The 12,886-nt window shown below is 38.6% G+C and overlaps 1 protein-coding gene across 1 annotated transcript; it reads left to right on the top strand.

The window, feature by feature from the left end:
* The first annotated feature begins 7,097 nt into the window (after positions 1 to 7,097).
* On the top strand, positions 7,098 to 8,387 carry LOC146317868 (uncharacterized). Its single transcript, XM_084732593.1, has one exon. It carries the CDS (start codon positions 7,342 to 7,344, stop codon positions 8,239 to 8,241), a length of 900 nt encoding a protein of 299 aa, XP_084588719.1. The 5' UTR covers positions 7,098 to 7,341; the 3' UTR covers positions 8,242 to 8,387.
* The last annotated feature ends 4,499 nt before the right edge of the window (positions 8,388 to 12,886 follow it).

Raw genomic sequence — 12,886 nt, 5'->3', positions numbered from 1 at the left:
GTATGCAAATGCATTAGTGGTAACCCTCCCAACCATGTGAAGATATTAAAGATGCCTTGATATATGGTCATTTCGTGACAATGTGCACAACCAGCCAGGGGGTGACCTCACCGTGTCCAATCAGGTAAATAAATGAACATTTGAAACATTGAAATGAAATGTTCTTGGCCTCGTATTCATTTAGCCTCCGAGCAGACTTGTTGGACACTCCCTCAAATTTCCTCCCCACTAATTTGCATTGCTGAGTAGCTCCTTTGTGTCACCTGGAGGTTTGGGCAGAGCAGTGTTGCAGCCAATTTCCAGATGGTAATTCTAATGTGTGACATATCCTCCATTTTTGACAGAAATACAAACCAAAAAAAAAAAAAAAAAAAAAAAGCACGACCACTTCCACACAGACTCCATTAGCTGGGCAGATGCGTCAGCGTGCACAAATGGAAAGTGGAAAGTGTCCAGTGGTGTGAATATTCACATCTGCACCTGCTGAATAATAGACGATTATCAGCTCAGGTGGCTCGCCACGCACCTCTATTCACATGCTCTCTTCCATTTCAAGCTGCTAATTTTGTCTGGAATGCTCAATAGTCTTGCAAAATGCACATTTCTTGTCTCTTAGACCCGATCTTGTCTTGTAGTCTGTCTAAAGAGGGAATATATTCTTCAATATAAGAGCGCTGGCTTCAGGGAGTAATGTGTCTGCAATATAGACTCTAAAGAGCCTTGGGTCTTGGCAGGTACTCCTTACATTTCAACAGGACAGAGGCACCTACGGCAGACTCTGTGGCAGCGAGGCCATATATCATCTGTCATCGCCAGAAGCCTCCACAGTAATGAACAAGTAATAATGGTATATATCTTGAACTTGAGTCTCTAAAGGTAGCTCATCCAGAGTCATTATTGTGCCACATAACCAGATGAGCTTTCTCAAATGAGATCATTTTTGTCACCCCGAGGACTGGAGGGTGTAACTGTTCTCAGAGTGAATAACTCATCCTCATTTGGTGCTAATGGGACTCCGTATTAAGGTGTTGTGCGAATGCAAGGGAAATGGTAAATCCCATTTTCTTGTAATTTAAATCTCAAGCTGTTTCCACACATCTGTTCCTGTGGTAGAAAGACAGGAGGAGTCGTTTGGTAGAAAGAAAAAAAAGAACATGCACAGGATAAAAAAGGAACATTTAATGAAGATTCATGCCTCATAAGATTATGACGAAGCGTTAGGCAGGAGAGGTATGTCATGATGACATCTCTCTGTCGCAGAAATGAGCATTATTCACTCTGTTCATTCATCCTCATACACTCTTAGAAACAAGGGTTCCAAAAGGGTTCTTCCTGAAGGGCTCATCAAGGGTTCTTTTTAAGACACTGTGGTTTCATTAAGAACCCTTTTTATCCAAAGAACCCTTTTTGAAAGAATAATTCTTCAATGAATATTGACAGCATGGGTGAACTCATGAACTGGGTGAACTCAGCAGAACTCTCGGAAGACGAGAGGGTTACAGGTGAAACCCTTAAATATATTTTTAGATACCCCTGGGTGGGTCCTACATGAAACTCTTGGGATATAAAAGGGTTCTCAGTAGAATCAAACAGGTGAGTTCTAGATTAAACCACTGGAATAGAAAAAGGTTCTCATTAGACCCCCTGTATGGGTTCTAAATGAAACCTGTGGGTTCTAGATAAAACAATTATGAAAGGGTTTTTGATTGAACTGCCAGAGAGGATTCTGGGTGGAACCATTACACCATAGAACGGTTCTCTGTAGAACTTCTCATAGAGGATTCTGGGTAGAACTTTTCACAGATGTTTCTTGGTATAACTGTTTATGCTGGGTTCTAGGTGGAGCCCTCTGAACATGCCAGGAACAAAACAGGTTTCCTCTGGGTGTAAAAGCTGAAGAACCCTCTGTGGTTCTAGTTAGCACTTCACATTTCTAAACGTGTAGTGTCTAACTGGTCCTCTGTCTCCTCCCTCCGTCTGTCCATCCAGCTCAGCTTTCTCCGGGTACCGTGATGCTACAGTTAACCCGTAATGCGGGTTCTGCTTATGAAGCCAGTGGCTCTCCGTGTATTTGACAGCATGTGTTCTGAGGTTCTCCGGGGAGGTGTTTGCACACGGGAGGGAAAGCTCTGATGCTTACAGCTGAGGTGTCATTTTTCATGTAAATAGAGGATGGCAGGATATAGCGATCCTGCTGTTTGTGAAATCAGCCGTGCTACACATATGCACAAGATCAGCAGTAGAAATCTCCTGAACACCGAGGGATGGATGAAGACTTCGTCTACTTCCAGTCAGCGAGAAAAAAACAGTTTCCACACAAAGTTACTGTGATGCGAAGCTGTTAACACTTACTGAAAAATGTCCAGATGAGACTGCCTGAATGGCAAATGCACCCCAACAAGCTCTATATCTCCAGTGTCCAATTCAGCAGACACATGATTCGACCTGTCGTTCATAAGTGCTGATGTAGCCGTGCTCAGAGCCGAGCCGCGAGTCCCCAGAGTTGGATATCACTGGTAACTGTCATCCAAGTACTTTGATTACTGCACTGGGAGAAGAATGATGACTAAGGCCACTCTAAGTCCTGCTCAGACTCTGTGAGGCTGTCGGGGGGAGCGGGGGGGGGGGAGTGGATCGAGTCCAAGGTCCCATTTACACCCCTAACATTTATATAACGTGTTCACGGCTCGTGATATAGACCTCTCATGTTGCACAAATAATGTTAATCACTTGAGTGACACCTCTTAGAAAATAATCAGGGCCTTGAACATAAATGAATGCAAATAGTGTTTATTTTAAGAGGCAAAAGTCAATTTCTGTCTTTATTTGAGTACAATTATACTTTATGTTGTTTTACAATTATTAGGAAACACAGTGACAGTTGACCTCCTCTTTTTAGCATTCATAAAGCTGTACATAAACATTTAATATTGTTTTTAACATACTTTATTAAAGGTTTTGTTGATTCTGATTGGTCAATTACATTCTACATTTTACAGTTCTTTTTATACTGTTATGTCTAAGTTTATCTGACTGTTGCTGTGGATGCAGATACTGGAGGACTTGGCTGAAGAAATAATAATAATTATTGATTTTTTTAGTGAGTAGCCATGCAATAATCAAGATAATGACCAGCGAGTGGGTTATAATGTGAATTAAACCCCATAGGCATCAGATTTATTTTACTCACTGTACACTATCCCTTATATAATGTATTTGAAAATAAATATAAGGTCATTTTAAGCATTTATTGATGTAATTGTCAACAACCTGAATTCTGTGATGCATGTACTGATATACAAATATGTCTTCATTGGAGAACTTATAGTTGGAAATATTGTACATTACTTACCTTAACACATAAAATGTCCTTATAGCTGCTTATAACCACATTATAGTATATTATACAGCAGCTATACACCTCAGAAATCACCATATAAGTACAGTAAGAAACCAAATTAATATCTAAAGTAGACCAAATAAAAATGTAAAGGAGAAGAAAAGAAATACAGCTGAGAATATAGACTTAAGATAGAACTGCAACACTTATCAATAGGTCTGTAAGGGTAAAAGTAAAGTGTTAGAGAGAAAAATATTCAGATGTAAAAATCTGAAGTAGGCCTGTGGTTGGCAGCAGATCAGTGGACACACTGTACTGGACATTCTGTACATTCAGGATCTATTGCATGTCTGTGTGTCTGTCCTCTAAGAGGGATCTCCCCTCTGTTGCTATTTCTGATGTTCCTTGTGATTTTCTTCTCCGTTTAACTCATGACAGTTTTTATTATTCATATAGTTCAATATTGCAAATCAGAAATTTGTGTCAGGGGCGTTTACAATCGTCACAGAATTATATTAATTCATATCAGGAAAAAAACTCAACCAAAAATACTCTAACGGGGAAGGAAATTGGCCAAGTCAATATTAAGAATTTTTAGGATTTTTTTTCCTTACCCAAATTAAAACTCTAAGAGGGTGTCATAGGGCTAAAAAGAGTGTTTTAAAATGTTATATAATATATTATTGGATATATTATTACAGATGCAGTAATATTGTAGTGATGCAGGGGATGCAGAGGGGGGAAGAACAATGAAGATGAGACGTGTGTTTATTAGATCATTTGAGCCCAGATTTATTCCCTTGACACAGCAACAGCTAACCTGAGGTTGAGGTGTCACCGGTAAAACAAAAACAAAACATAACAAACAACGAAAAAGAAAAAAAAGGGTGCCTAACCCGCTAGCTTTCTGAACTTGTACTTCACTTTGTTAATTCTCTGTTAACATGCTCTGCTTCTCTTTTCTCCAGATACAAACTGGTGCATAATGTATCAACTTACAACCACATCAACCACATCTTTTCCCTCCCAAAAACTTCTTCTCACAAGGGTGGACACCTCCCTCAATAAAACCACTGTAAAAAAAACCACAAAAAAAAACCACATAAACATTAACTACCAAGCGCTACAATATATTTCTACAAGTAACGATAGTTTTTATTATTTATTAATGTGCCAATAATTTCCATGATCAACAGTTTAGTCTATAAAATGCCACAAAAAAAAAATCTGCATTTATTATAATAAATGGCAAAGAAAAGCAGAAAACCCCTACATTTAAGAAGCTGGAAGCAGCAAAACATTTGGCATTCTTATCTTGAAAAATTACTCAATCAATTAATCGTTTATGAAAATAGGCAGCAATTAATTTTCTTTCATTTGATTAATTGGATAATGGTTGCAGCTCTGTTTGTGGTTAGTCAAAGTGGAGCTGGTTTGAACAGAGTCATATGCTGTTGGTTAGTTTACATCGGTGCATTACATTTTCTAAATTCATCATATGGATTGTCAAAATCTTAATTTTAAGATTAAGAACGTAAACTGTCAAATAAATGTAGTGGAGCAAGATGTACAATGTCTCGCTCTGAATTGTAGTGAATAGAAGCGTAAAGTAGAATGACATGAAAATACTCACGAAGTAAAAGTAAAGTACCTCAAATGGAATCTCTAAATTGCTTGTAGATGTGGTGTCTGTGTTGCCCTGTGAGGACCTGTACAGATGCATGATGGGATATCTCCACCACCCTGCGACTCTGAACTGACTGTCAGACTTACAGTAGAAACTATACTCACATAACTTAAAGTAAATAGTGGAAAATGATGTTTGACTCTTTAAAAGTTTGAAGAAAGAAGTGGAACAAATAGCTGTCAGTGAACGCTCTGAAGATACTTGGAGAACTCCGCAGAGAAAAAGCATTAAGAACATTTTACTTCAGCATGTAAGTTGCTGGGGGGAAAGACGAATTCAAAAATGTAAATGCACCACAGTTATATGCTTTTACATAAAGACAGATTCTCCCCTCGGGGCCACATGAATGAGATTTTGAAAAGCGGGAGGAGTTTTCTAGGAATATGCTGGAATGTTCCATGTCCTTTTGCACTTGAGATTAAACCAACACATGCCTGCGCATAAGGTTCCACTAATACCTCTAAGAACTGTTACTTTTTTTAAAAGATGATTCAGTGCTTTCACGGCTGCCAGCTTGGCGCCATATTTAAGTTGAGACAAGAGATCGTGCACAAGGGTGCAAGGGGCCACCGCGAGAAAAACAAATGTGAGAAGAGATTATTGTCAGCCAGGGATGGTATGTGAAGTGTTTGAATTATTTTAAATGTAATATGTAATACACGTTCAAGAGATAGCAGGTGTAGCTAACAAAACAAACAAACATGACCGTGTTCAAAGTGTGACAGTGTTTGTGAGCATCAACACTGTAAAAATAAACTATCTGTTTGAACTTAAAAGAATTAGTGTCTGGTTGTCTTACAAGTTTTAATTGGTTGAATTTAAGACAAGTCAAGGTAATTTTGAAATGATTCAAAACAAACACTCTCTCCAGTCAAATAAACATGACATTAACCCAGTTATACTTGAGAAAACATTAACATATTAACTTAACGATATTAAGTTGAACCAACAACTCCTCAGTCATACTGATGAATTACTATTAATTAATTAATAAATACTGATTGCAAACAAATTTGATTTCCTTTTACATTTTCTCTCTTTTTGAAATAAAGGATTCTTTGGGTTTCTAAAACTTAAAGATTCAAGTTTATCTAAAGATGAAAAGTATATTATCTCAACAAAAGATTATTTACAAAACTTGTGTTAGTCTGTTTCAAACGTGACTTGACCTTATAAACGTAATGTAATTAGTTGATTGAACTCTGTACAGTACATTCATTCAATTCATTATTTCAAGTCAAAAGACTTTAACTTAGAAAAACTTGTGTTTATAAGTTCTGAAGTGATCTGAAAATAAATATGAGAAATATACAGTGTAATTAATTTGAATAAACACAATTTGCATATTTACGTTAAGTTAATGAGAAAGGATTAATTGATTCACTAAGTTACTGTAGAATGTAAAAAAAGTTGAGAAAACTTCACTAGATTTTTGAATTTTGAATCAAACTCTGTTAACTAACAAAACTAAAAGTTTTTCTGACCTACAATCTTTTGTTGAGATAATGAAAATGTGTGAAACTTAAAGTGTTAGAAAACCCACAAATACTATATTTAAAGAAATGTTCACAATGAACTTTAAACCCATTTTGTGATTATTTGGGTGCTTGAAAATTAAATGGTTGCAATTGAAAATACTAAATTATTAACCATTATTCACTTTGACTTAACAACTTTTGGGTTTAAAAAAAAAAACAAAAAAAAAAAAACAAGTTTATCTAAAGGAGAAAAGTAAATTATCTCAACAAAATATTATGAGTTGGTAAAACTTTAAAAACATAGGAGTTTGAGTTAAGCTAAAAACTCAAAAATCTATTGAAGTAGGTAACAATGAAATTTTTATTTTTACAGTGTATGTTTTTATTTTACAGTGAATCTATTTCTGCATGTCAGGCTATGAGATCATCACAGTGACCTCAACTAATTGAGCTCACACAGCATCCTATCCCCTGTCCTGCCCTCCTGCAGTGGGTGGAGCGGGTACAGTGTGCTATCTGTGGACTTGGAAAGTGACAGGACCAGCTGGGGTATGAAATCCAGTAAGACAGGCAGTTGGTCTGGGAGACGCAGACCACGAGCCCTCAGAGTGCTCGGTTACAGCCGCTTGCAACTCAACTCGGTGAGAAAAACTCAGCCAGGGCAGGACTGCTGCCAAACATCAGGACAACAACCTGTGGAACTGATCATGTTCTACGTGGCTCATTCAAGAACCTCAGAGACCAATCAGCAGCCATTATCTGTATCAATCTGCGCAGTGTTATAGCTGATCACATGCTGACATCTTGTTATAGGCGACAGAATCATCAGGAGGACGATGGGTGGGAAGCAGTCTCGCAGTTTATCCAACAAAGAGCTGAGCGAGGTGAGTGTGAGCCAAAGGAGGAAGAGCAATGGGAGAGACGACCAGCCCAGCACGTCCTCCGCGGCAGAGAGGATCCGCAGACAGACCATGGTGCACTTTGGCTACAGCACCCTCAGCCTGGCCATGCGGGGGCTACACAGGACCCCCACTGAACTGTGGGAGCTCAGAGAACTGCAGAAGCTAAACTTGTCCATGAACTCCCTGTGCTCGCTGCCCCCTGCCCTGGGCACTCTGGACAATCTGGTGGTCCTCAACCTGTGGGGAAACAACCTGTCCAGCCTCCCACCTGAGATCGGCCTCCTGAAGAAGCTGCGCGTGCTTTTCGCCTGTCGTAACCGCCTGAGCGAGGTCCCCGAGGAGCTGGGCTCCTGTGCTCGCCTGGAGGTGCTCAGCCTGGCCAACAATCAGATCACAGGCCTCCCTGCCAGCCTGGCGTCCATGCACAATCTGACCAAACTCAACCTCAGCCACAACCGCATCGTTCACATCCCCACCTGCGTCTACAGCATGAAGGGCCTCGTCTTTCTCCACCTGGCCTGCAACCGTCTGGAGACCATCGCAGACCAGATCCAAGACTTGGTGAACCTGAAGATCCTCATCGTGGAGGGGAACAGCATCCACACGCTGCCTAAGACGCTGTGCTTCCTGGAGTCTTTAGAACTGCTCAATGTTGATTTCAATGAGCTGCAGAACGTGCCGATGGAAATGTACCTGCTGAGCAGGCTCGGGAGGCTGGCCTGCCACCCGCTGGATAAAGGACTTCATATTATTCATAACCCCCTCCTCAAGCCTATCAAGGAGGTGCTGCAAGGAGGACTCAGTGCCCTCTATAACTACCTCAAGCCCACGTGAGGGACTACCACTGTGCCACTGTGTGTGTGTGAGTGTGTGTGTGTGTGTATGTCTGTGTTTATCTGTGAGTGTGCATCTAAGAGTGTGTCATTATGGGATAGCGCCACAAACACTGTAAAAAAAAAAGTTAATAAACCTCATAATTCCAAGGCTTGTCCAACAACTGTCTTCACAAAAATTTTCAGTTTTATATGAAACTTAAACTCTCAAGTTTTGAAACGAACTAAAAATTCTTTGCATAGTTTTGATGACTTATAATCTTTTGCTGAGATAATTTAGTTTTCATCTTTATATAAACTTGAATCTTTAACTTTTAGAAACCTCAAAAATTCTGTATTTCAAAAATTGTTCACAGTGAGCTGTGAGCCTGATTTGTCACTGGGTGCTTGAAAATGAAATGGTTGCAGCTGATCATTCACTAAACTCGACCCTTGTTAGTTATTGTTGCTATGTCTGTCAAGCTTTCCATTCTCAAACCACTTATATGCAGTTTACACTGATAATGGTGGCAGATTTAACATTGAAATTGGAAGAACAGTTGCAGCACTTTGATTCTTTGATTAGACAGAGACGCAGACAAAAGCAGCCTCTCATTTGTAGCTAAGTGTAGCAAGCTAATGTTAGCTAATTTAAAAACAAGAATCCTGTAATAGGATCTGAAATATGTAAAGGTATTTAAATGCTGTGAACATAATATAACATTAATGCTAAAAGACTGAGGCTAAAACTAGCAAAAATCCCAGCAAAACATTGTCAGACAGTGAAAAGTGCAATAGTGACACAAGTAGATTGATTAACATCAGAAAAGGAAGCCCAGGGACTCTATTAGTCCAGCGGACCTTGAGACATCCACACAGACAGACTGGCCAGACTGTGATTGGCTCAGGAAGAGAACTGGGATAAGAGCTGAGCAAGAGATTCCCAAATGCAGGTCCTGAGTTTCAAGTTTCAATAAAATATTTAGGATTAAGTCTTAATAAATCATCAGAATTGATAAAACAAAGCCATGAGATTTAAATTAATGCGTTCTTCCTCATTTATATTACCTAGTTAAACAGGTGTATTTGTGAGCTGTCACATTAACACCAGAACGCATCTCATATGTCTTCATTGGTACGATTAATCTTGTGTGCTGATCAGAGTTGTGATTAAAGGTTTGGGTGGGCAGCAGATTCCAGCTCAGACCTAAGAGAGTGAGCCAGAAAGTTGTGTCGTCGGCAGTCCATTTTGATTCTGGACCAGCCCACATCCTCCTCTTCAAACTCCCTACATAACAAATCACAATTCTGGGAATAAGCCATGATTTTGTAAACGCAGTGGTATCTAACACAAGTTTGGCTCCAGGTAGATATGCAGCCAAACGTCTGCAGTTTCCAGCAGAGCAGATAAAGACGAAGTATAATCAAGTCCTCATATGTTTGCTCTCGTGTTTTATGTTTTTGAAAGACTACAAAAAAGACTGCACCTTCCAAACCCATAAGACATTAAGTACGGTTCATCTTGCACACCACTTCAACATGTAGAGCAATGCAAATTTTCAACTGTTATTCACTTTGACTTTAATGAGTTTACTTAACAATTTTTAAACACATTGTTTTGTCTCAGATTTTCTCAAAAGAAAAGTAAATGATATATTTTAATTTTAAAGAGTTTAATGGTTTGAGTTCAAAGCTGATTACAATTAGAAAAAGACAGTTGCCTTGAGTTTTCTTACTTCTTCTTCTTCTTCTTCTTCTTTTTTTTTTTTTTTTACAGTGAATCTGACTCCTGCCATGTGGTAGTCATGCTGTGAGTGCTGTTGATACTATCACTCAAGATTAATGACTATTACTCAGTATTAGTATTTATACCTCCAGTGTCTTATGTAATGTAATTTTGGGTTAAAAATAAACAACAAGTAACTGCTGTGTCATGTCTAAACATTTGTTAACCCACAGCAGAGGGGTCAGGACAAGTCGCTCCGCTCACGCAAACAATTCACAGGTCCATATTTGGGGGCAGATTATTGGACGCTTCATCTTGTTTGGCCTGTGGCAGCGAAGTAAGTTCACCAGCCTCTGTGTCACATTCATGTGATAGGGACGAGGTGTGTAAAGTCAGTGGAAAGAACAGCGGAGGGGGGCTTAAGATCTGTAAAAGAAATAATAAAACAAAACACAACGGGGACTTAGACTCTGATTAAATGTTGTTCCACTCCGTCAGATCAGAGCAGGCCGCTGGGTGGCAGCTCCTCTGAGGCTGTCGACTGTTGAGACAATAATGATTTGAAGAAATTGAGAAAAAGCTTTACAAAAAATGATGTGATTGAAAACTTCTTCTCAAAACAGTGTAAATGTAGAACAAATTATTCAATTCAAATCTGTAGAATTTCTCAGAATTGAAAGTGGATTATTTTGTTACATCCTGCTGCATGAAGTTATTGCCAATTCAGACCTACACTTACTGTAAAATGCCAAATACCATACATGAAGCAATAATTAATTAAAATAGTAGTAGCAGTAGTACAACGTTCTGCCACTAGGAGCCTAGCTCACATTAAAACAATAAAAAATTGCTTGATGACATGAAGTAGCACGTGATCATGGGAGTTATCCTCACTACTGAACAACCACCATAACCAATAAAATTCTATCTGACATGACTCAGGCACAAATCATATTTTATTATTAATCAGATTTAGTTATTTAAACATTTTAATGCAGAAATGTTACATATTAAAGCTTGAACAGCTGCTATGATTTCCCCCATGACCCTAAGCAGCTTAAAACTAAAGTCGTCAAAGTTAAAAAAAAAAAAAAAGAGCCAATAGATCTTTGTGGATGGTCAAGCATCACATAACATAATTGGTAAATGAGAACTGCTATCCTTTACTGCATATTCAGCCAGTCCATGAACAGACATGTGGCACTTTTGCCTCACAGCAAGAAGGTCGTGGGTTCAAATCTCAGCCTTTCTGTACAGAGTTTGCATGTTCTCCACATGTTTCCTCCACCATCAAAAACATGACCTCATACCAAACTTTTTATATTCTTATACTATATTTGGATAGTTGGATGCGATCACTAGGGCACCATTTTTTATTTTGAAGAAGGTCTTAATTCACCTAGAATCAATTGTTCCTTAGTCCTGTGTAAGATAGTCAAGAACTGAACCGCTCTGTGCAACAGATGAGTTTAGACATCTATCTTAAGTCTGATTATCAGTTATATCTCAGCCATAGTCAAAGTTTATCTGTGTGAAAGCAGCCCAGAAGTTCGTCCCTGGATGCTGCAAAGTGGCTGCCCACCGTTCTTAATACTCAGATGGGTTCAATTCGACTGAATCTGACTGTATAATTGTATGTGTTACAATAAACTTGACCTTTGCCCTTTCCTTTTTAAATACACTAACTCAGTATAATTTTTCTACAACTTTTAGTGGACTTCTACCAAAATAATCAATCATATTGTTCAATTACTTACCCCCCACCCCTACAAAGAAAAACAAAAAACATAAGAATTTACAAAATGGTGAAAATGTTTAAGGTTTGTGTTAGAAGTGTGAGTTTTATGTGAACAACTGTATCTGTTTTTGTTGAATTGGTTCTAAACTACTATATATATACATATACATATGTGAATCCCAAGCATAAATGGCATAAATAGATTAAACCTCACTTTTCTCTGATATTTTCTCTACGTTGGAGGATTAATTCTTCTGTTTTTCACTGTAAGAGCTGCCGGTGTAAATTAAACAGAGTTTGTGTCGAGTTGGCTGCTCAGATATTAACGAGGTTTAGATGTCACCACATTTCAGAAGGTCGCAGACATTTTTAACCAGTCGCAGTGAGGACTGAAGGTGCAGAACAGGCAGAAAAGTGACCTCTGTTGGTACGTAGCTGTTACTGCATCAGTTAAACTGAATGTTGAGCTATACACTCTCCCTCAGTGCAAGACTCTCACACACACACACACAAGCCACACATTCATGATAGATGAGCCCCTCCTGAATAAGTCTTTGTCCCAGATAGTGATCATGGGACATGTTGTCAAATAAAGCACCTATAAAGATATTGCATCAATGTGAGACAGATGACCTGAATTCAGTGCATCAGTGGTCTGCGCTCATGTTACTATTCTGGTGATAAAACAATATGCAATGACTGCTTGTGTCATATACAGTAAACCATCACTGATAAATGGTAAATTCATAGTTAAATACATTTCAGTTAATAGCTATTTCACTGTTAATAATTGATAAAGTTATAATTTTGTTTGCTAATTCTTGTTTTCGAATTACTGTGTGTAATAGGAAATAATTAGCCTATAAATGATATACTGTATAACAGAGACGACTAGAGGTATATTCTGATTAAATTAGTAAACTAACAATTTATTCCTGCACACATTACAACATGTATATACTATATTAAGTATTTGTTCATGATTAGGGTAGACTGGGGACAGTTGCAATGGGGCATGGTTGCAACAAGTCTTACTCCTCGGATCAGAACCGTGCTACAGTGATGGTACTAATATTGTGTAAGTTCAGCTAGGGGCACATAAAAGGATAGTTCACCTAAATACAAATGTACATCTTTAATAAAAGTTTGTTGCATTGGGACTGCAGGTGCACTGGCAGCCAAGAGGTTATGGTGGATGAATGG

This window comes from Lutjanus erythropterus, chromosome 12 (genome assembly GCF_056507025.1).
Source record: "Lutjanus erythropterus isolate fLutEry1 chromosome 12, fLutEry1.hap2, whole genome shotgun sequence".
Taxonomy (NCBI): Eukaryota; Metazoa; Chordata; class Actinopteri; order Lutjaniformes; family Lutjanidae; genus Lutjanus; species Lutjanus erythropterus.
This window is presented reverse-complemented; position numbering and strand designations above follow the sequence as displayed.